Raw genomic sequence first — 24,976 nt, 5'->3', positions numbered from 1 at the left:
TTTTCTTTTCTTTTCTTTTCTTTTTCTTTTTCTTTTTATAATTTTTATTTTTATTTATTCCATACATTATGTAATATAAGATCAACAAATCACAGTAAAAAATGCATAGAGGAAGACTTGGAAATGAGAGGGAAAGAGCATAATTAATTGACAAGGCAATGAGGTATTGGTATGGTATCCTAACTAGTTCACCTTTCATTCTGGGCTTCTTTGTGTCTGCAGAATTACCTCATTCTACAGTCTTCATCTCTGCTCATTGTTCTTAAATTTACCTTCTTAAGTATAGAGGTATGAAAAAAGAGTTGAGTTAGGTGGCCCCCAACTGTGTCTTTCGTTTTTCCCAAGGAAAGGGCGCTCAGGAGTTAGCAGTGTGTTGTGACAGCCCAGCTCCTTCTGGAGGTGCTGCTTGTTACAGGAGTTGGGTTGCAGCTCCCTAAATTGTTCCCTTCTAATTTTGTCATGTAGGCCAGCTGCCCATAGCAGCAGCAAGTTGAGCATCGGCTCTATTCCCATGCTATACCTATGGTATCACCTGCACTAGTTCAAAGTGCCTTCCCATGAGAGATTTAAACAGAAGACCTTTTCTTTTTCTTTTGGGAAAGAAGAGACAGTTTATGCAAGAGATAGTTAAAAAGTAAGGAACTGATTTGATCATAGCCTAGGGACAAAAAATAGGGGAAAGTGTCTTAAAGCAGAACATTCTCCAGTTTGGCAGATAAATGAATAGAAAGAGGTCTGAAGGACCTCCAGGCAAATACACAACAAAAATGGTGTTTGCTTTTTTTTTTTTTTTTTTTTTTTTCATAATGAGCATGTTTTAATGTTGGAATTTACTATAATTTACAATTACAATTTAAAGTCTTCAGAGCATATCCTGGACACCTTGAATAATAGACTGTAATGCAGGAAGTCAGTCAGTGAATAGTAGATTAAGTGCTAAGCAAACATTATTCGTTGTTAGCATTATCCATTTTCTGTAACAAAGATGTTCACTATCGACAACAGCTTAACACCTTTGTATTAACTCTGTAGTACTGGAGGATCTTTTGTGAGAAAAGGAATTCGAAGTAATTGTTAAATGAATTAAATGTAAATTTGAAGTAATTCTGCTTTTACTGTCTCTAGTTTCCAAGGAAGTAATAACAGCACTATGTAACTAATTGGGTTATTAGATGCTAATAACTAATTAATGTATTTCCCTAGAAGATACTGCAGCAGTCATATTAATTTTGATTAAAATATTCAATTGCAAAATAAATTCAGTGATTAAAAAAAAAAAAAAAGTATAAATACTGTATAAGAATTACACAACAAAATAAACAACTTCATTCTCAATACATATTAAGTCACTAATTGTATATAGAATTTCTAATATAAAAAATACTTGAGAACTGTGCCAGACTTGGACCATCAGTTCCATTTTTGTTGTTCCTGAGAGTAGAATACTGCTCTGAGAAAATGATTTGTTTTGTGCTCTTAAGTTCCTCTTTCTTTAGAACTATTTATATATTTAGCGTGCTTTAAAAGTCCTTTGCCTTACTTTTCTTTTTTCATCCAACACATAAACCACATTCTTTCTGTGAGATTCATTGACTGATCATTAAAAAATAATTTATTTATTTATTTATTTTGCGGAGGGTGGAGGAAGACTCCTTGTTTTGTGGTCCATGACACCAAAAATTATATAAAATATACATATTATATATATATATATATATATATATATATGAAACCTTCATATTATATATATGAAGGTTTATTTTGCTAAACAGGTATACATATATAACTGCTCTGTGATTGGAGTCTTTGATCAGAGGGCAAGATTTTTGGAAGAATTGGATTCCACCTCAAATTTCATCTCAAGGTTTAATTCACAGCCAGCCACAGGAAGCTGAAGTTGAAGTAGAGTGGCTGAGAATGAGGGAGTCTTCAATCTTTGTCTTTGATTTATTCCTTACATGCATGTGGCAGCTGTGGTTGATAAATATATTCTGGACATTGTTACTTATCCTTAAAAATGCATCGAGGAAGCATTGTCCATGCTTGCGACATTATTCCTTTTCTTAAGTAAGTGGAACAAATGAGAAAACAGGATGTGTGTGGCAGGGATAAGTATTACACAAGTAGTCGTGACATAACTTATTCTCTACGTGTATCACTTACTCTGGGACGTGTTTCACAATATTTAGAAAGCTTAGAGTGATCCTTCAAGGTGCAGCATGTCTCTCTCTCAGCCACCACTGAGATGAACTGGTTTGCTCACCTACAATCCCTCAACAGCATCCTTTTCTTTGCCTTCTCTTTCCAGACCTAAGCTAAAAGAGCACAAACCAAAAACCAAGTGCACAGCAAAACCAAAAAACAAGATGGTCATCTACATGAGAAACTTTCTGATGCCAGTTGTTAGAATGAGTTTCATGGGTAGAATTACAAGAGATATCCAGGCAGAGATACTCTGTTCTGAAACAACAGAAAATGTTGTATCAGCTATATAATAGAATCATAGAATGGTTTGGGTTGGAAGGGATCTTAAAGACCACCTAGTTCCAGCCCCCCTGCCACTAGACCAGGTTGTTCAAAGCCCAATCCAACCTGGGCTTGAACATTTCTGGTGATGGGGCATCCACAGCTTCTCTGGGCAACCTGTTCCAGTGCCTCACCACCCTCAAAGAGAAGAATTTATTCCTTATATCTAATCTAAACTTACCCTCTTTTAATTTAAAGCCATTGACCCTTGTCCAGTCCCTCCTCTGCTTTCCTGTGGGCCCCCTTTAGGTACTGAAAGGCCTCTTTACGGTCTGCCCAGAGCTTTCTCTTTTCCAGGCTGAAAAACCCCAACTCTCTCAGACTGTCTTTGTAGGAGAGATGCTTCAGCCCCTTGATCATCTTTGTGGTCCTCCTCTGGACTCACCCAACAGGTCCATGTCCTTCTTGTGCTGGGGGTCACAGAGCTGAATGCAGCACTCCAGAAGGGGTCTCACGAGAGCAGAGCAGAGGGGGAGAATCACCTCCCTCACCTTACTGGCCACGCTTCTTTTGATGCAGCCCAGGATACAGTTATGTTTCTGGGCTGCAAGTACACATTTCTGGCTCATGTTGAGCTTCTCATCAACCACCACCCCCAGGTCCTTCTCATCAGGTCTGCTGTCAATCATTCTCCACCCAGCCTCTATTTGTGCTTGGTATTGTCCTGGCCCAGGTGCAGTACCTTATGCTTGGCCTTCTTGAATCTTATTAGGTTTGAACAGGCCAACCTCTCAAGCCTGTCAAGATCCCTCTGAATGGCATTCCTTCCCTCCAGTGGGTTGACCACACCACACAACTTGGTGTCATAGGCAACCTTGCTGAGGGTGCATTCAATGTCACTGTCCATGTCACTGACAAAGATGTTGGATAATTCCAGTCCCAATACTGACCCCTGAGGAATATCACTCATTAATGATCTCCACCTGGGCATTGAACTGTGGGACACAACTCTTTGAGTGTAACCATCCGGCCAATTCTTTAATCACCAAGTGGTCCAACTGTCAAATCCATTTCTCTCCAATTTAGAGACAAGGATATTACGGCGGACAATGGCAAGTGCTTTGCACAAATCCATGTAGCTGATGTCAGTTGCTCTTCCCCTAACAGCACCATAAGCCCCTCGTAAGAGGTCACCAGATTTGTCAGACATGATCTGCCCTGAATGAAGCCATGTTGGCTGTCACCAATTTCCTCCTTATTTTCCATGTGCCTTAGCACTGTTTCCAGGAGGGTCTGCTCCATGGTCTTGCCAGGCACAAATGTGAGACTGACTGGCCTGTAGTTCCCCAAGTCTTCCTTTTTCCCTTTTTAAAAATGGGAGTTATATTTCCCCTCTTCCAGTCAGTGAGAACTTCACTGGACAGCCACAAATTCTCAAATACAATGGACAGTGGCTTAGAAACTACATCTGCCGGTTCCCTCAGGACCCATGCATGCATCTCATCAGGTCCCATGGGAGGGGACCTTCAGGACCTTAGAAGGTCTCAAATCTGATCTCTTACAGTGGGTGGTTCATCATTCTCCCTGCCCCTGCTTTTGCCTTCTGAGGCTTGGGCTATGTGTGTGGAGCTCTTGTTGATGAAGGAGGCAAAGATGTCATTGAGTACCTCAGCCTTTTGTATATCCCAGGTGACCAGGTCTCCCATTTCCTTTCAGAGAGGGCCCACAATTTCCCTAATCTTCCTCTTACCACCAATGTTCCTATAGAACCATTTCTTGTTGCCCTTGATGTCCCTGGCCAAACTTAATTCTAAAATGGCTTTGGCTTTCCTAAACTGATCCCTGGCTGCTATCACAAAGTAAAATCACTAGTTGTGACTTCCTTTTTCATGAGATTACACTTCCAGGAATTAACTATAAGGTACACATCATTTCTTTTTCTTCTTCTTCTTGGAAAGAAGAAAATCCAAAAAATCCAAAAATTTTCCACACTGGAAATTGTGGAGGGGCTTTTAGATTTGTTTTTCCAAAGGAGCAAGGGTCAATTAAATTCTTTTCAGAAAGTTGCTGCTTTTTCTTCACAAATGTGAGTTCAGACTAAGTAAACAAGCAACATTTAGTGTCTGAGTTTCTCTTATATACCACCACACCTAAAAGTAAGATAAGTCATAGTCCAAGGCAATAAGATAATTAGTTTATGAGATTTTATTATGAATAAAATGTAGAATTCAGCTGCAGTGTTCAAGAGCATAATCCTGTATGAATATGATTCTTCCACATAGATGAATGAATCTCAATATTCTCAGTAAGTTATAGGTTAGAATCATCTGTAAACAAGAAAACAAGAATATAAGGTAAAAACTCACTTGTTTTATGTTTCAGGAATTTTTCCTTTTAACACTGAGAGCAATTTCCCATTGAGGGATGTCAGTTAAAAAGCAGGTTTCGATTGAGTTCTTCAGCAGAAGAAACACGCGAGAGGAAAAAAGTTGTATCAAAAAGGAAGGTCTAATTGACAGACTGTCTTTAATTAAAAAGTCAATATAATTACGAAAATACAAGAGTGGTCATGTGTGTTTTTAAGTAACAACCTACTTCCAGAACCTCTCATTCTTGTGGAGTTGTATATGTATATATACATATATATATATATATAAAAATAAAAAGTTGATAAAGTATGTAAAGTCAGGAATGCAGATACTTCTATGAGGAGTATAGCATAGATAAACCCAAAAGCTAAGGCAATGAAACTAGAACATGGTTTGTAAGAAGAAATAAAATATTCAGAAAAAAAAAATAATAATAAAACATTGAAACTGGTAGAAACTGAAACCTGAATCCTTCAGTTTTGCAAGCTTGCCAGATTTTCCATAATTGTATAAACCTATTGTCAGTAATCATAATGACATGGCTACAAAAAGCCTGAAATTTTATTTCCTCAAATGTTTCTGAATTTGCACTGGCAAAGATGTTTTTTTAGTGTGTGATTCTTTTTTTTTTTTTTTTTTTTTTTAAACAAAACAAAACAAAACAACAACAAAACAAACAAACAAACAAACAAAAAACACAGTTATCTAGATCTGCTTTTGCTCAGAACTTTGCCATTAGCAGTATGTCTCAGTAAGAACAAAGGAAGGAAGACAAAGGCCAGATAGATAAGGCCACTGATTTAGCTCTGTTGCTATTCTGATACCACTTCTTCAGCTGCATACCTGGAGCAAATAAACTCTTTCCCCCCCCCAAACAAAACAAAACAAAACAAACAACAACACTAAACCAGTTTTAAATATCTTAATAGGGTTTCCAACTGCCTCAACATTGTTTCCATAATGTGCACAACCACAGTAAGAATTTGTCCCCATGTCCACGTTTTATTTTCAACTTCTATATTTTTCTAAGTAAATAATCCCATGTATAAATAATGTGAATGTACTCATTAATCAAGGAATGCATCCAGATTCCATTTAAAGATTACATGTCTAGATTACCTTTTTCAGTTTCACTATCAGCAAATGGACACTATAGAAATGGTTTGACTTCTCTGTGCTTTAGTTCTCCCATTTATACTTGTGGAGATAATGGTGGATTTCTGTGTATGTCTTTTGCATTTAGATACAAAATTTATCTTCCCAAATTAAGAGGCTAACTTCCATACACACTTGATGAAGCTGAGGTCCTACAGAGGCAACTGGGAAGAATAAGGACCTAAATGAATATCTTGTTAAGAGTAAATGGAAGAATGTCACTGATGACTGAATATTTCTGATGAACAGTTTATCACGGAGATTCTTTCTTCAGGCAGTTACTCTCAGAGTGAGATTTAGAAAATGAGGAGGCAGAGGGTATTCAGAAGCCAAAGGTTTGCTGGTCTGAAGTGCTTGTGACCCAAATACAATTACTACAGAACAAGAGCTCTTGATCTTCACAGGATCTTTTAGAGATGCTGTTATCATGTTCCTGCATGGGATGTCATTTTTCCTACAAAGTGCTCCAAGTTTATATATGAACAAGGACCTAAGCAAGCAAATGCTATGTTGAAATTAGACCCATTTTGACCTTCAGAGGTCCCTTCCAATGTAAATTATTCTCACAGTGAGTCAGCTTTAAGTTTCTCATATGCCAGTTCTTAAAAATAAGGAGATCAAAGAGATAAAAGAGGATTTGATATACTGGTTCTGTTTTGGGACCCTCACTACAAGTAGGACATCAAGGTGCTGGAGCATGTCCAGAGAAGAACAATAAAGCTGGTAAAGGACCTGTAAAACAGATTTTAAAAGGAGCAGCTGAGGAGACTGATGTCCATCCTAGAGAAAGGGAGACTCAGGGGATACCTTATCACACTGTACAATTACGTTAAAGGAGGTTGTAGAGCAATGAGGATTGGTACTTACACCAAATACCAAGTGACAAGGCATGGGAAAATGGCCTCAAGTGGCATCATGGGAGATTTAGTTTGGATACAAGTAATGTACATATACCCATTGCTACTCATCCCGTACCTATCCTTTCATCACTTCTCAATGGAAGAGGAGAAAAGACTTCTCCTCATAACCTCAGATAAGCCAAGTGATCTTGTGCCCTAACCACACAGGCTGAGAAAGGGGAAGCTGCTTCAGGTAGAGGAAGTGGTGTGGGGAGAGGGAGGGACATGTCATGGGAGTAACTGAGGAGCAGAGGTTTCTATTTCAGCATTACCTTGTGAGGAGAGTTGCATTACAGCTCATGGTAATATACTTACAGACACAGATTGTTTAGGCTTACAAACACAACCATTAAAAGGTATTCTTTAAAACAAAGATATAGAACACCCACTTTGCTGTTGAGGTCCTGCTCTTTCTCCTGTTTCAGTTGTTCATCAATAAAACCACTGCAACAAACTGAGACAAAAAATAACACCCTTTTTATCTCTAATATTATGTGAAGGTTCATTTTCTTGTTTGTGTTTGTGCTCCTGTCTTCCTAGATGCCTAGAATTAAAACAAAAATGTCTTGTTTGAAGAAAGGACTAGGCTGAAATATGGGTGTGGAAATGCAGAAGGCAGCTGAGATAAGCAAATTCAAATCAATAAAGAGCATCTGCTCCCCATGGGCCAGACCAGTAACCGGAAGAGAAAAGGCTGTAAGAGAGAGGAAAGAAGCTGCCCAGACTCTGCTGCAGACAGAAGTAAAAGGTGAGAGCACACTGCTTCTCCCAAAACTATCTGAGCAACACATCAAGGTTTATGATGCCTTTTTAAAGACTTCAGCTGAAAAACTTTCACATGTTTTATGAGGATGCTCTATAAGCCAAAGTGAGGAATAGGCCCAAGCCTTTATTTTTCTAAACAGCATTTGTTCTCTTCTTCAGGTTATCTCTGAAGTCAGGCCCATTCCTAGATTAGATTTTAAGCAGCCACGGTGGAAGAGGTCTGCCTGGGGAACAAGAATGAAAGGAGGGATTGAAAATGCTCTGGAGCAATCATGGTATGCCTAAAGAAATTGTCCAATGGTTTCCCTCCTTGTATGACTTGGTCTTATATGTTCTGTAGTTTGATGGTGTTTTGCTCTGGAGAAGGTCTGGGCAGGCAGAGGTAAGTGATTCTGACAGTTTTGTGTGTCCCCAGATCCCATGTCTGTCTGGACCTGCTGACACTGTCCCAGTTGATACACAAGGGACTGTGACACAGGACCTGGGTGGAAATGGTGAAGCTGAGCTCCTAAAGCAAACCACACATCAGTGGACAGAAGCCTGAAGATCTCAGGGAGAAGCCAGCTCAGACAGCAGCCAAGGAAGCAGATGAAAAGGAAACTGAACAGATTGCTTGGAAATTATCAGTAAATCCTTCTTTATTTCTATCATGCCATAATTTAGCTAGTGTTTTTCTCTATTCTTCCCAATTCTTCCCACTTCTTTTTTCCTACTTTCCTTTCTTTATCTCATCCTCTTTGTTTTCCACAGTTTTCTCCATCTGCCATTTTCAAAGGTTTTCCTCAGCCTACCTGCTGTCCTGCTCTTCCTCCTCACTCCCATGCAGCAGCTCCATGCAAAGGGATTCCCTTTCCAAACTCTTTCCAACCCGTTGCCTGTGAGCCCTTCTGAACTTGTTTCTCTCATGCCTTCTTATTTTAGCCCATGCGAGTTGTCCAAAGCTTCTTCAGATTTATGACCTTTTGGACAATCTGACAGCAGTAGAGCTCCCATCCCACATCCAAGCCCTAGACAGCATTCCCACCAGTATATCATTTCCCCAGTGATTAGGGCTGCTGCCCAGTCAGACAGAACTGGTAGACTCAGCTGTTGGAAGCCTGAGTTGAAAAGACAATTGTTCTTACATTTTCCTGACTCCTAAAGTGTGAAATTTGCTTAAGGTACTTTCTGAGATGAATGTGTCAGTAAATGCTGTCCCTGTTTTTCATAAACACATACAAACACACTAACAATAATTTTCTAACAAAATCATATTTACTCCACCAGTGATCCAAATAACAGCAACTTTGGGCATGGCCTAGCTCCTCCTGGCAGCCTTTGTGCTAAAGTAAGGTGAACAAGTGTCTCACACACACTTGACCCAACCACAGGAGATGCTGAAGGCCTCCAGTGAACTGAAAGCTGGAAGTTGCCATTCTGTTCTAAACCAGGGACTTCCAGTGGGGAGTGCATGTTCTCTCACTGTGCAGTAACAAATGCCAAGCAAGGTGTATGTCAGCTAAAAATTTGCTGGCAACAATTTATATTGAATCCTGTCACAGCAAACTTACACGTTCTCCACATCAAGTTGGCCTGTTCTCCCACGTGTCTGGTGACAGGACGAGGGGGAATGGGCTAAAGTTGCGCCAGGGGAGTTTTAGGTTAGATGTTAGGAAGAACTTCTTTACCGAAAGGGTTGTTAGACATTGGAACAGGCTGCCCAGGGAAGTGGTGGAGTCACCATCCCTGGAAGTCTTTAAAAGACGTTTAGATGTAGAGCTTAGGGATATGGTTTAGTGGGGACTGTTAGCGTTAGGTCAGAGGTTGGACTCAATGATCTTGAGGTCTCTTCCAACCTAGAAATTCTGTGATTCTGTGATTCTGTGAAGTTCGGTATCTTTTCCTCACCGTGTATAGTAACAATATTCCACCGTAAATGGTAGAGCTAAACAGTTTCCTGGAGAAGGTTGTTGTAAGCCAGGGTATTGCATGTAGCTATGGCATTTTTCAGAGTCTGCCAGAAGTAGGGCTGAGATCGAGGGTTAGTCGGCCATTCCAGGACAGAACTTCTGCACAGCCTTTTCCTCAGCCTGACATACCGGGACTTCTGCAATACCTTCTCAAGAAATATCAAGATAATCACATCAATCTTTTCATCTAGAAGGCGCTGGTGGGCCATGTAAAATGTTGTCTTGAAGCTGCCACTTTTAATATACTTGTTGGTTAGCACAAATATGGTCTTTTTGCTCAGTTGAATGCTCTGGGAAAGGTTGTCAAAGACTGGCTGTCCTGGAAGCCAGTCCCTTTCTTCTAGGCATAAATTGAACTTTCTGGTTTTTTGATCTTCCAGCTTTTCAACCAACTCTGTCATCACCCATTCATTCACAGCTGGATCTGTATTGTCAAAGGCAATAAAGGCATCATAGCAAGTATCTTGTAAAGGTAAACGTCTGTAGCCCTTCAACTTTGCAGTGCAGTAATGATAACTATACCACACATCCCAGAAATATAGGTGGCTCATAACAGCAAACACCATAAAACCTAGGACAGCTGAAGCTGATAATGCATACATGATCAAATAGGAGGTGTCCAACTCGCAAGTATACAGATCCAGGAAAACCAGACTCTTTCCTTTATGTGCCCCTGGGCCAGCACATGTCACATCTGTGGCCAGAAGAGGAATAGTCACTTGAGTCTGGTTGATCCACCAAACAAACCACACTGCATCACAATTGCACTTGAAAGGATTGCCGTGCAAAAGCAGCATCTTCAGGTTATTAATGACATTTTCGGGGAAGCTAGATTTCTTAATTATTTGGATCTTGTTTGAACTGAGATCCAAGTATTGCAGTCCAATTGCACCTCTGAGAAAATATTTGGTTAGCCGTTGAATGTGATTGTTTCGGAGAATCAGTTCTTGGAGTGTGGAAGTGCAATTGGACAGTTCTCGGGGAACAGTAGTCAGAAGGTTGTTGCTGAGGTCCAAAGTTGTTAGTTTCTTCAGCAGGTAGAGTTTTCCCCACTTGAAAGCCTTCAACCGGTTATTGGTTAAGTTGAGTATCTTGAGTTCTGGAGGCATAGCTTCAAAAACATCAGAAGGCAAAAAACTGAGTGAGTTAAAGGAAATATCCAGTTTTTCCAAATTGGTCAGATTCTTGAAGAATGACAGGTATCTAGCATTCCCATCCATCCATAAAACATCTAAACGATTTCCTCTGAATTCTAAAATTTTAAGAGATTGGCTTTCCATACCTGTGCTAATAGAGGTAGAAATCTCATTCTCATTCATCATCAACTTTTTCAGATAGGCCAAGTTTTTCATGAAATTAAGGACATGAGTAACACCTTCTGCCAGAAAATAATGTTTGTTGTTGCTTAGGTCTAGAATTTCTAAAAGTTTCAGCTCTTCGAATGCAGTCGAGTATAGCAAGTCAATCCTGTTGTTAGAAAAATCCAGATATTTCAATCCAGACAGGTAGTGGAATTCACTTCCATTTAAAGTTTGACTTATTGCATTACCTGACAAGTTGAGGCATCTCAGGAAATCAAGATCCCGGAAGTCTGAGGGGCTAATAAAAAAGATATTGTTTCTGCTTAAATCCAGAGTTTTTCCATAATCCAGACAATCCCTATTAACTGAAGGTCGGTAGGAATTAGCTTCTTTGTCTTTGGACTTGCAACTTCGGCCATACTCATCATACCTGAAATAATGCATCTCTTGTAAAACTTGTCTGTTGTGTTGCTCTACTGAAATCCTGGGATTAGAGCAAATTCCATAGGAGTTGCTTTCACTTGAAGAAGGAGAAATTTTATTCACTGACAGATCTATGACTTTAAGAGCTTGGAAGTGCTTGAACACTGTTAGGTCAGCAACTTTAATAAAATTAGTCCCAAGATCCAACACTGTTAGATTTCTAAGATTGAGCAATGGAAATAGATTTTGTTTTTTCAGTTCTTTAAAGACATAACCCCTGATCCTCAGGATTTCCAGATTTGAGAGGGTAGAAAATGTCTTGGACAGGTTCAAGGACGGAGAATACATTTGAAGTTCAAAATTAAAGGACAAATCCAGCTCTACAAGTCTGGGGACAAACTTCAAAAACTGAGCATCTCCAATCTCCTTCATGAGGAAATTTTGGGAGAGGTCAAGCTCTTCGAGATTCCTTGTGTTTTTAAACCAGCTGCTGGGTATACTCCGAAGAGAGTTACTGTGAAGTCTCAGAATTCTCAATTTTTTCAAGGAATAAAAAGCCTTTGAATGTATCTTAAGTGCATTATTGGGGCAGGGAACACAAGGATATGGGGCATTATAGCAACGTGGGCAGTTACCACTGAGATCAAGAATTTCTAGGTTGTGAAGGGCACTTAAATCGTATTCCTGAACTTCTTGAATTATGTTATTGTAAATATACAATTCCTTTAAAGTAGAGGACAAGTTGGGTGGAATATGAGTTATGTTGTTAGACTTCAGGGACAGCACTGTCAAATTTTTCAGATCCAGAAAGGCCGTTTGTTCAATTTCAAAAGAAACATTGCATGGGTTACGGTAGTAACAGTTCTGTCCCAGATACAATATTTCTATGTTTCTTAGTTCTGATAAATTAGCTTTTTTGATAGAAGAGATACTGTTTGCTTCTAGACTTAGCAGACTTAAAGTACTAGGAAGACCCCGGGGTATTTCCGACAACTGATTTGCATCCAAGTACAATGACTTCAGCCTTGTCAGAGTAGCAAAACTGCCATTCTCAATTGTTGGTGTCCTGGTGCACACATGATCTTTGGGCCCCAGTCTGACAGGCACACAGTTGCATCTAAAGTCAATCTCCACAAGCCTTTCAAGATAAGCAAAAGATGTTGGATAAATATGGGGGATATGATTAATAGTCAGGGTCAGGTTTGTAGCATTTGCGGGGATTCCTCTGGGGACTTCTGTGAGGCGACGATCACTGCAGTCCACTCTCACTGAACCTTCAGAGGCTTCTACATCACAGGGTAAACTTTTAGGAAACCAAGCTCCTGACAACAACAGTGGAAATAAGAAAAGCAAGACAAATGGCAGTGCATTTGATGTCTCTGCATGAGGTACCTAAAAATAAGGAAATAGGGAGGTATTAATTGAGTGTAATGGGAACATGTGACATAGGACATCCGATCAACCATGTACTGGGTTAAATATTTAGTTCACCTGGGATCCTGTCTTACTGCGGCCAGAAGTGGGTGCGCAGGAAGGATTCTAAGTATAGGGGATGGCTTATATTGGTATTTCCTCAAATGCTTTCTTTCCTCTCTTATCCCTAAACATAGTAGTGATACGATAAATATCACTTTCTAAGTAATGGATCTTAAAAAGTTAAAAATTCTGCTAAAGATTACAAGATGGTTGATTAAAGTCTGGGAATTTTCTTTAAGGGGAAACAGTGTTAGACATCCAGCAAATTGAAATTGTATAATATACATAAATAAGTAAAGTTAGGATTTAGAAGCAGACAAAAGCATAAAAGAAAATCTATAGCCAATTAAGAACTAGTATACATTTTCAAAAATGTACTAACAGCTGCATGTATAATTAAAATTTCACATAAGCATTCTTCCTCTATTATGTGTCAGAATAAATGCATGGTTGACCAAAAACAGTCAATGACTATGCCTCAACTGTGGCCAACTGTGTCCTGGGCTGCATCAAAAGAGGTGTGGCCAGCAGGTCAAAGGAGGGACCCTCTACTCTGCCCTCATGAGGTCCCACCTGGAATGCTGCATCCAGGTCTGGGGTCCCCAGCACAAGAAGGATGTGGACCTGTTAGAACTAGTCCAGAGGAGGGCCGCAAAGGTGATCAGAGGGCTAGAGCACCTCTCCTATGAAGAAAGGCTGTGACAGCTGGGTATGTTCAGCCTGAAGAAGAGAAAGCTCCAGGGAGACCTCATTGTGACCTGTCAATACTTAAAGGGGTCTTATAAAAAGGATGGAGAAGGACTCTTTACTCAGATAGGTAATGACAGGAAAAGGGGACTTTACGGTAATCATAAATTCAGGTTAGAGATTAGGAGGAAATTATTCACTCGGAGGGTGGTGAGGCACTGGAACAGGTTGCCCAGAGAAGCTGTGGATGACCAACCTGGCCCCTGTTTCAGGGGCAATGGAGTTATCTGATCTTTAAGGTCCCTTCCGAGCTGAGCCATTCTATGTTTCTATGATTCAATATACTTTAATATCAGCTTGCATTTTCACTGTCCAATAAAAACAGAGGGCCAAGAGGGCACTGCATCAGTGGTAGGTCTGAAAGTGAAAATCAAACACAGATTTTAAATGGAATTTAAAATTGAAATTTATCTTAAAAGAATTACAATAATTAAATATTCAGAGCCAAAATCCCATAAACATTTGTAGAGCCTTGAAAAAAACATACTCTCTCACGTCTTTGTGGTCTTGACTACTTTACAGAGTAGTGTGTATGGTGGGAAGAGCAATGGGATTTTAATACTTCATAACATACAAGTTACTTCTTCAGCAGCCCTGAGTGACAAAGATGCCCTGGCCCTGACACCAGTGACAGCCAGCCAGCCAGGCATGCTGCCAGCCTTGGCTTGCCTAGCACAGGCAGAGGGGCCATGACCATTTTGCTGCATTGCATAGCTTCATAACTGCCTCTGTCTGGTGCAGGCCAAGAGGTTTCAAGATGACCAAACTGACCATAAATCAAAATAATTTATTTCTACCCGAAGAACTGACTTTTGAAGGACTGCAGATAGGTACATGGTACTCAATGCTCTTTAAAAAAAACAAACAGAATTATTTACTCATAGAATAATACTGACTAAATGTAGATAACCAGGTAAGCAGCTGAAAATCATGTGATTAGGTAAAGTGTTCAAGATACTTGGAAATGTTTTGGCTTTTTATCTGGCTAGCACGAACATATTAAGACTTTCTCATGATATAGATAGTATGTGAAAACACTGCTGAGCATTTCTTTAGACATGCATTGTAGATGACACAGATTAATTGGGAATTCATGTTTTATGATGTGTTTACTTACACCACTATATCCCTTCAGTATGCAAGTATAACTTCGTGTTTCTGCATTACCTCAGATAACAATACTAAATCTCCTGGTTCATCTCTGTGTCTGGAGGAGCACTCTAGTGATTAGCAGGTCAGCTAGTGGAAGAGAAGCTAGATCAAGTCTCTCAGAGCACTGCAATTCTAGATTCAACAACTGAGTGGAGTCACTTTGGGGATTCAGTCAGTCAGCTTCAGAATATAAAGTTTCAGTATATAAGGAAAATTGTTAAAAAACAGTGCAGATCTTCCACTATGTTGGCATATGAAAATCATATCAATTGCCTGGTAGTGCATTACACCACAGCCCTTCCTCTACCACTACTTCCCTTCCCATTCCCACAAAGAGACACAGAGCTTTCTTCCCATCAGAAGGTCCAAAGAAAGGGAAGATTTGGTTAAATGTGCAAAGCCAGCAGTATCTTGGGCTACACCAAAAGAAGTGTGGCCAGCAGATCAAGGGAGCTGATTCTCCCCCTCTGCTCTGCTCCTGTGAGACCCCTTCTGGAGTCCTGCATAAAGCTCTAGGGCCCCCAGCACAAGAAGAACATGGAATTATTAGAATGAGTGCAGAAGAGGGCCACAAAGATGATCAATTGGGGTTAAGCACCTCTCCTACAAAGACAGTCTGAGAGAGCTGAGGTTGTTCAGTCTGGAGAAGAGAAGGCTCCAGGGAGACCTTATAGTGGCCTTCCAGTACCTAAAGGGGGCCCACAGGAAAGCTGAGGAGAAACTTTATGTCAGGGAGCGTGGTGATAGCACAAGGGGTAAACTGAAAGAAGGTAGATTTATATTAGATATAAGGAAGAAATTCTCTATGAGTGCGGTGAGGCACTGAACAGGTTGCCCAGAGAAGCTGTGGAAGCTCCATCTCTGGAGGTGTTTAAGGCAAAGCTGGATGGGGCTTTGGGTAACCTGATCTGGTGGGCGGTATCCCTGCCCATGGCAGGGGGATTGGAACTAGATGGTCTTTAAGATCCCTTCCAAACCAAACCATTCTGTGATTCTGTGAACTATGAAATATCCAGGTTGATAGCCATGACTATAATTTATAAATTACTTAGGAAAAGCTGATCTGGACTAACCAGACTATTGCCATGAATTCCAAAGCAATGAGTCATTTCTTTATTTTCAACTTCTGTGAATCATTTTTTAATAAAAATTACTTTCATTTGCTTTATAGTAATTCACTTTGGAAACTCACACAAAGTGAAGACATGGATATTATCATTCACCATTGCTTCAGTACAGTCTTGGATGAAAAAGATGAATAAGAATAATCAGAGTAAGTGGGGAGCTAATTTGGAGAAGATAAAATACATTAATTTCCCTACACTGTCCTGCTTTTTATTTTTATTTTATTTTTTTAAGTATTCTCTTTTTATCCATTAATATGGGCAGGAAAGTGGGAGGTAGAAGAAAGGGTACTACCACTGACATTCATTACATGGAAACAGAAGGTCTGTCTTTGAATGAAAAGAGAAATTGCAGAAGAAAAATATGGATACATTATTGTAAGTATTCTGCCTTCCTTCTTTTCCAAGGACCATACCATATTATTCGTGTAAATGACTCTTTACTAGACTAGAAAAAATTCTAAGTGAGAATGTGTTTTATTTTATTGGTACTGTTCATTCATGTCCATGCCATGACATGTTCTAGTCACCTGGCTTGGGAAAAAGAATGGACTTGCCAGTCACTGGAACCTGTGTCTAATGGTAACCTTAAAATAAGGAAGGAAAACCTCTGCTGCTAACTGGGGGCAAACCACAGGTTTGTTGCTCTTGAGGAAAACTTAGTCAGAATCAAGCTTTAAAGATTGCTAACCCAACTTAAAAGTCTCTATCCAAGCAATAAATTAGGACTTGGGCAACATGAGATTGCTGTCTAGATCATCACAAACTTTCTATGTGTTTCTATTCAGACACTGCACTCGGGAATCAAATTTTGCATACTTACTTGGGTTCCTCAATGCAGTGTCATCAGCCTGGGCTGCACTGACATCCAGGGATAGGAGAGGAGGGCCTCAGGTGCTGCTCAGCTCTCCGAACATGGAGAGAGCTCTGCCTGACTGCACGCCTACCAGAGACAAGGAACTGCACTGCTAGGTGCCTGGAAGCAGGTGCAATGAATCTGGGCCCTTAAAGTCTTCATGAATATGCTTGAAAGTTCCTTCAGGTGTCAAAAAAAATGCCAACTGAGACTTGCAAAACACTCAGATTTTCAACTCCTACTTGTTGCTCTATTTTGGGGAACCCTGGCATCTTTGCACAGCAAGCCTAGCTCTCAGTTTCTTTGTGTTTCATTTCTGCATATACTTTGGGTTCCCATACCCTTTCAATGTATTAGCTATTTTAACTGCAAACTGTTACATTCTGGTGTTGTGTCTAACTGCTCATATGCAAAACACTTTGTTATAGAACCAGAACAAATAAAGAAAAAAACTGCTGAAATTAGAAGAAATAGGCAATGACTTGTAGAAAGTCCTTGTAATGAGAAACTAGTTTAAAAGTACAGCTAGGGTATGTATGTGAGCTGTCCTTTTCTCTCTGAAGGAGAGAGAAATTTTGTGTTTATAAAAAGTTCAAAACTACTTATATTCTGATATTAACTGAGCACATGTGCTCAGTAATCTGCAATTGAATTCAATCTGAACTGTAGTATTCTTCAAATATTCAGAAACAACATGGCTGGGTGTCTCTTAATGAAGTGTTTCTGTAACTGCTGCATTATGAATTTTAAAAGGTGAAAGACTGAAAGGCTAGAGAGCAAAGAACACCACAGAAGTTAAAACTGTTAGAAAATACATTATTATAATACTCCTGCAAACATATCAGAGCAAATAAATGCCAGATTTCCTTTCCTGTCATTATAAATTGCAGCTTATAGCCACAACAGCATATATAGACTTTAGAAAGAAAAATATACTCTTGAAAACCTTTCTCAACAGTTCCAATTACAGAGTTATAACAACAACTTTAAAACAAAAGTTTCACATACCATTTTTGTGTGCTTCCACAGCTGAAAGATTTGTCGTTGGAGAAAACTGTAAACCAGGACAGAAGAAAATAGCATGAAAGAGGTCCCCACTGGTTCAGGTCAGGTAGAGAGGAGAGTGTAGCATGACATAACTCACTCAAGACAACAGCAGTAATACAACTTTATCTGTTTTCTCTTCAGCTGAACAGCAACTTGAGAAATAATTAAACATGAAACAACTGCTGCAGCCCACTTCCTCAAATATCTGTCTTTAAAATTAAAACAGTAGTAACTCAGTTACTCCTCCACCCCCATTAAAAGAATTGAGTACTATTTTTTGCCTTTTAAACAAATTCTCACATTACTCATAAATCCACGTGCTGCTGTGACAAAAGATTTCTTTTTTTTTTTTTCTTTTTTTTTTCTTTTTTTTTTTCTTTCTTTTTTTTCTTTTGGTCTCTTATGCCACAGTTTGCTCTTTTCCCTGCCACTTTGGAACATGCTTCTTATTTGAAACTGTGTGTTTCACCTATCTACAGATCTACAGGCTCATAGCTTAAGAAACTATAAGAAGACCTACTCTAAGTTGAACAGTCAAGCCATGGAGAATCCTGAAAGAGGACTATTACAAAATATTCATAACGAGAAAGCGAGGTTAATCAGACAGGAGAGAAATGTGTTATGCAAGGGTAGAACTCACTTGAGACAACAAAGATTTATAGAAGCTCAAGTTCCTTTTTTTTTTTCTTCATTTTTAGTGCAACCTGTATGACCACAGAAAGACGTTAACAATATTTTAAATTTGGAAGTTTAATATTTTTTTATTATTATTGTGGAGTCTCCTTCCTTGGAGATGTTCAGAAAGCATTTGGATGCCATCCCGTGCAATGTGCTCTAGGTGACCCTGCTTGGCAGGGGGGTTGAACTAGGGAAGAGAACTCTCTTTAGAGGTCCCTTCCAACCTCAGCCATTCTGTGATTCTGATTATTTAGGGTTCCTTTCTACTGCTAATAGTTTTTTACTAAGAATCTTTTCAGTGCCTAATACAAACAGACAAATCTCTTAACAGATTTTTTTTTTTCCATTAAGAATTCAGCTTCAGTGAATAGGATTTAGAGGGGAAGGAAAACAGAAAGGGAAAAAAAAAAAAAGAAAGAGTGGCAAGGACATGGAAAACATGTCCTTACCTTTTAATAGGTAAAAAGTGCTGTGAGTTTCATATTTAGAAGTTGCTATGCTTAGCAGTACAGGATAATTTGATGGTTAGGATATTTATTAGTGTTCATTTATTCATTTTATTTATTTTTCTGTACATATTTTTCTTTACATTTTGAATATCCATTCATAATTTCTTTGACTGTTGTGGAGCTGACCTCGTTTTGAAAGACTGAAACCCAATGAAAGAACAGAGACTTAACTTGCAATCATGTTTTAAAATCCCCATCTTTTCGTGGCTGACTCATATAAACAAAAACAAGAAAGCATACAGAAGAAAACATTTTGTGTCATTACCATTTCAATCAAGGAGTAGGAAAGGGCTCATTAATTCATGATAGGTTCGGGACTGTGTTTCTCATATTTTGTACTTGATTACTAAAATACTGTAATAATAATAATAAAAAGATTAGCTTGCTATTGACAAGTAACTGGATTTTTTCTTTTCATGCAAGATGCACTGAGGTTTTCATTTAGGGTTATTATAAATAACGCAGATGTCTCACTAAAATCCTGCTAAGTTCTACAAGACCATTCAACGCTCTTCTGGGAGGAGGAAAACATTAATTGCAATACCATACATTAGCTATTCCACCTAGAATACTTCACAGATTGTACATCATCAGAGCAGAAAGTTATCTTTAGCTCATCTATAGCTATTCAACTTATTATCAAACAAATGTGCTTACTTGTGTAATAGTACCTAAAAGAATGACAGCACACGAGCTGGATTGTGAAAGCTGATTTTTTTCAAGCACCTAAATATGCCTCTGATTTATTACACTGGAACAGAGCTTAAGCATGAGGTGCTTAACATCCACTCACTTTGATTGTAAGTAGGTTTTCTAAAGCACAGTGTGCAGTCACCCAACCCCATGATTTTCAACAGGTACTCAGTGCCTTTGGAAATTTCCCTGGCAGTCTATAGCTACAAACTTTAGGAACTTTAATAGCTTTACTGTCACTTTGCTTTTTCTTTTGGACTAAGCCTGATTTTTTATTATTTTTTTTTTTTAATTTAGGAAGTGACTGTCACTCAACCAAGAGCATCAAGAGCATGAGAGTTTCAATTCCGCGCAGAGTGAAACTGCAACTTTAACACTAACAGAATCACAAAGTGCCTTTCTTTTTTTAATCTAAGAAATGGGTAGCAAAATACAGTAATATATCCCTTCAAAAGCAGGGGTCAAAAGCAGGGGAGCTCAGCAGCCACAAACTTCAGAGCTATAATTTGATTTTTGGAGGCTCAGGTTTAAAATTGACTTACTGTTTTAAAAGTTCAGTTTTCCCTTGTGCAAAATTTCTCTTGCCTGCTGAGAAACACAAAGTAACCGAAAGCAGCAAAATACTTCCTACTGCGCTGCGTGTCAGGAAAGGACACGCTGGTAAAAACATGGGTACTTTGCTGGCTCTCTGAATGGAGAATATCATTTAAAATAGAGCAAGATTCTTTAAACTTCTTAATCTCTCAACTACAGGTTTGGGTTTCAGCTAGATTAAAATCAGACTGGTGAAGATCGAACTTCTATAATTCCTTTTTTTTTTTTTTTTTTTTTTTTTACTTCTAAATTAAAATTTACAGCATATTATTGCAGTTTATCAAAATAATGATTCTATTGTGTTTGATTTAAAGCTAGGTAGTTTAGTATACTACAAGTATCCATTAAAATAAACTTTCAGAGTGTAGTGTTGCACAACTTACCAAGGAAATTATCACATAAGTTGCTGAAATTTTGAAATATATACGCTGTTTAAACCAATGCAGACAGATGTACAAAGAGAACCACAGACAGAAATGGATAGCACAATTGAGGAAATGGAAACAAAATAATTTGCAGAAGCCTTGAGGGATGTACAAATGTAAAAATTCCTGCTGAGAGCATTTTCAGAACTGTGTTTGTAGTCATTAAATGCAATCAAAACAGTAAACAGAACACAACAGCAAAGAAGATTGGTCTACATCAAAGGCAGAGGATGAGAAGTGGTTTCCCTCTCAGCTTTCTGGTGAGAGGACAGCTTCACAGATCTACACAAAGAGCTTACCCAACAGTCCTGAGAGCTAAGATATGACTGATGGAGCTGCTACCATCACAGAAATAGACTTTCCCATTTCCAAAAACAGATTGTGCCAGGCTACCACAGTGTCAAGACTGACTGCTTCATGTTTACAAATCATTTTGCATTTGCTGAAAGCAAAGGTGCCTTGTGTTCTTGTTACTGAGAATGGCTTACCAACAAGGTAGGTAGTAGTCATCTAAAGATGTCTGACATAGGACAGAGTTAACTTCTATGTTCTGTGCTGCCACTGGGCCTCTCCCATTTCTCCCATCCTAAGGGGTCAATAGATAGGCCAGGCAGAGGGGGCACCATTGCTTACCTCTGGAGAGAGGGAGGAGAAGTGCTAAGGCGGTGATGCTGGACAAGCACAAATGCAGGAAGTTCCACCAAATCACACAACTGGCATGTTTTGGGTATTTATAGCTTTATAAAGGGCAGTTTGGGCATTTATAGCTTGTATAGCCTCAAATTCTATTTCTTGTTGATGAAATGTCTAGTCTGCAGGACCAAAGTGATTTGAAAAGTTTCATACAGATAATTCTTCTATGTTTTTTCACATTTTTCTCAAGCAAGAGCACTGTGGGAGCACTAAAACAACCTTTGGAGAACATACCAGAACCCAGACATTGTTGAATCCAACCAAATCACACAGCAAAAATAACAGCTCTGCATAAAATAAAGGCAAGCAAACAACAGTAAGGATGCTCACATAAACATGTAGATATTACAATTTATGGGCTTTTAGAGATGTAGAGATAGAGATGTACCATGATATTGCCCATTCATTGTCCGATATTGCCTTTTAAAAATTGTGCATGACACTTATTGGGAGAGGGCCACTGTTCAGCAGAGGTTATTTTGGACCTACCTAACATCATGCACTGCAGCTGAAACAGATTGATCTCCTTTTTCCTTCCATATATATTTTTATGCATGCATAACATCTATATATGGACAAATTTGTGCATTATGGAGCTTATATATCGTATGCATGTGTAGATGGTTGCTCACCATACCTGTGTTGTTACAATACAATATCCTTTAATAAGTTTCTGCCAGAATAGCTTTTTCTGTCAATAATGGTTTTCAATTGATTGTTTGGTGTTATGTCAGCCTAATTTAGCCCAAGGGGACTTTGAACATCAGCAGCCTCCAAGGTTGTCTCTCTGGGCCCCCACAGTGCCTTAACCTGCACGATGCTGAAGGCCTTCCCCTTGCAGCCACGCAGGTGCTCACGCACAGCCCTGTGTCCTTCCTCCCTACCTGCTCTGGCAGCATCTCACCTAGCCCTCACACCAGTGGTCTCAGGGCTGTGTCCCTGCAACCTGAACCACACAAGCATTTGTATGGCTGGGGCCACTGAGCTGAAGGCCAGCGGCATGTGCCTCACTCTCTCATCTCCCTGAAATATACACTTACATACAGAAATATACACTATATGCAGAAGTGCATATACACTTCTAACTCAACCTCCCATGCTAGTATTTGCTCTCTGCAATGTCTTTTATCTTTCTCCTCTTTTACCTTTACTTGCAAGTACAATGCAACAGAGAAGAGTGAGAAGATTGTCCAAACCACACCTCACCTGTCTGGCTGGGACAGAGTTAGCTTTCTTCCTAGCAGCCTGTACAGTGCTGTGTTTTGGATCTGTGACCAACACAGTGTTGATAGCAGTGACTTGGCTATTGCCGAGCAGCACTCACATGGCATCAAGGACTGTTTCCCACTCTACCCCCTAGGGAGTATGGTGGGGGTGGGCAAGATGCCAGGAGGGGAGACCGCAAAGACAGTTGACCCCCTCTCACACAACAGGGGTACTGCTTACCCCATGACATTGTGCTCAGCAATAAAACTGGATGAGGAGGAGGGTGATTCTCCAAAGAAGCAATTGCTCAGTGTGGCTGGGCACCAGTCTGCCTGCAGACTGGTGAGTGATTGCTTCTGCACCAGTTCCCCCCTCCATCTATTCTATTTCTTATTAAGCTGTCACTATCTCAACTCACATTTTTTTCCTCGCAGCTGCCCTTCCAAGCCTCTTCCCTACTGCTAGTGTTGATGGGGGCTAAGCTGCCAGCCAGCATCAACCCACCATGCAACACATGACAGGGCAGAGTATCAGGATTTATAATGGACTGATTGACTAACAGATTTTTTTTATTTTTTTACCAAGAAAGACAAAAAATTGTACTTCTAGTAGGGTGGTAGTATAGGATTAGTCAAAACAAGGTTTTCAGACAGGTATGAGCTAAAACCTTTAATTTCTGCTATGGAATACATTATTTTTTTTCACTTTATTTTGAAAATAATTCACTGAAACAATGTTTTCCCATCAGTCTCAACTCTGTTAAATAATCTTCAGACTAAAGTCCCAGAATGGGCTGGGAAATATTAAAAGCATCAGAAAGCATAAATAAATATACACCACACAAATTTTCTGCATCTCCAAAAGGCTGTTTCTGTGTCTTTTGCCAAAATGGACATGAGACTTCACAGAGGTGTTGAAACCTGTAACTTCATGATTATTTCAAGTGTGCAAAACAGTGCAAAACATAGTAGATATAGCAAGCTTATTTCTGTATTCTCCTTATGCTTTTTCTCCCATCTAATCTTGTGGATTGGTTTTGCTTACAACAATCTGAGAAATAAGAATTTCAGCTGTTCATAAAACGTTAACTCAAATTCTGAATGAAGTTTAAACATTGTGTCATTAGCATACTGTGCAAAGGAGAAAGATGATCTTATTATAAACATGTGTATCAGTTTGGTGTGATTAACAGTTCATTCTTAAACCCAAGACAGCTGTAGCATGATGTAGCTGTAGCAAGGTCTGCACGAGTATCAACACATTCTTCCCTATTTGACCTATGCAGGACACAGAATTTAAAAAAAAAAAAAAAAAGAAAGAAAAAAAGAAAAAAAAAAAAAAGTGTAACAAAAGAATAAAAAACACAAGCTATCTCTTAGCACAAGTAATTTCTGAGGTTTGTTTACAATACTTGTGAACATTAAGGGAAGACAATTCAGCATTTTGCTTGTAACAAAGATTAATCTATAAGACAACTGAGTTAATTTCACATATTAAATGTATTGTATACCTTATGCAGAGTAAGATAATGTCTGAACTTTGGTATAATTCTGTGGCCACAGACTTTTACTTAACAGTTAAATTGCACAGTAATATTTTCAAGATAATAGGTTAAATAATCTTACATTTAAAAATTGTTTTTCAAATAAGATAATTTAAATTATTTTACATTGTGCTATTAAAAAAAAAAAAACAACAAACAAACAAAACAAAAAAAAAACAAACAGTAATGAAGAAATCTTCTGAGAACTGACAGTTGAACTGAATTCTCACTACAATATCTTAAATACTCATTTTCATATTTATCACTGAAAGCAATACATATTTTGCTCATATTTAATATAGGATAAAGAAACCCACAGAAGAAATTGAATCTATTTTGTCTTTATATTTTTTCAGTAATTTGCTTTCTCAGAGAAACCAAAAGGAACACCATCTGTCTTAAGATTGTAAATGAAAATGAAACAAATAAATGAAACAAATGAAAGAAATCTACTTCATAGTACAACATTGAATAACTATAAATTTATCCCAGAATAAGCAAGGTAGGATGAAATAAGGCTGTTTTATGCAGATCCACTGTAAAGAAGCATTGTCTCAATCATAGCAAATGCTTTTGTAATTAACAACTAAAATTTCAGGTAGAAAACTGAGCTCTCCCATGACCTAGGTGCAGGAATGATACACACAAAATATTCCATTTTAGCAGGAAGACTGAAAACACTCCACAGAAAAAATGGAAGAGCTAGAAGTACAATGTCAGATTTTATTTTTTTCCTCCACAGAATCATTAATGCACTGGCTGCATTACCAGTGCTTAAGCTTTCCCAACATTCAAGAGGCAAAACTGTTCTTATAATGATTTTAATTCTCTAATATTAAAGTATTCAAGACTGGTTAATTGTCATAGTTTACTGACTGCACAGAAAAGTACTGTGGTACTTCGTAC

The 24,976-nt window shown here is 38.8% G+C and overlaps 1 protein-coding gene across 6 annotated transcripts; it reads right to left on the bottom strand.

The window, feature by feature from the left end:
• Window positions 1-4,656: 4,656 nt before the first annotated feature.
• On the bottom strand, window positions 4,657-20,200 carry TLR7 (toll like receptor 7). Of its 6 annotated transcripts, none has more exons than XR_014689105.1 (3): window positions 17,691-17,941; window positions 9,205-12,719; window positions 4,657-4,793 (listed from the first exon to the last, which is right to left on the bottom strand). XR_014689105.1 is itself a non-coding variant. In XM_084507844.1 (3 exons), exons 1-2 carry the CDS (start codon window positions 17,763-17,765, stop codon window positions 9,579-9,581), a joined length of 3,216 nt encoding a protein of 1,071 aa, XP_084363970.1. In that variant the 5' UTR covers window positions 17,766-17,941; the 3' UTR covers window positions 4,657-4,793; window positions 9,542-9,578. The 6 variants fall into 6 exon arrangements, 5 of the variants coding, with proteins under 5 accessions (XP_084363970.1, XP_084363973.1, XP_084363974.1 ...); XM_084507844.1 differs by having other exon boundaries at window positions 9,542-12,719; XM_084507847.1 differs by lacking the exon at window positions 4,657-4,793 and adding an exon at window positions 20,152-20,200 and having other exon boundaries at window positions 4,974-12,719; window positions 17,691-17,736.
• Window positions 20,201-24,976: the final 4,776 nt, after the last annotated feature.

The sequence above is a fragment of the Aythya ferina genome, assembly GCF_964211825.1.
Source record: "Aythya ferina genome assembly, chromosome: 1".
Classification (NCBI taxonomy): Eukaryota; Metazoa; Chordata; class Aves; order Anseriformes; family Anatidae; genus Aythya; species Aythya ferina.
Note: the sequence above shows the minus strand (reverse complement) of the source record. Positions and strands in the feature narration are given on the sequence as shown.

Excerpts from the sequence above, each read along its gene's own strand:
- TLR7 (XM_084507844.1), bottom strand. The coding sequence starts at position 17,765 with ATGCTATTTTCTTCTGTCCTGGTTTACAGTTTTCTCCAACGACAAATC. Across the intron at positions 12,720-17,690 it reads TGTGGAAGCACACAAAAATG|GTACCTCATGCAGAGACATC; the intron begins GTATGTGAAACT and ends CCTTATTTTTAG.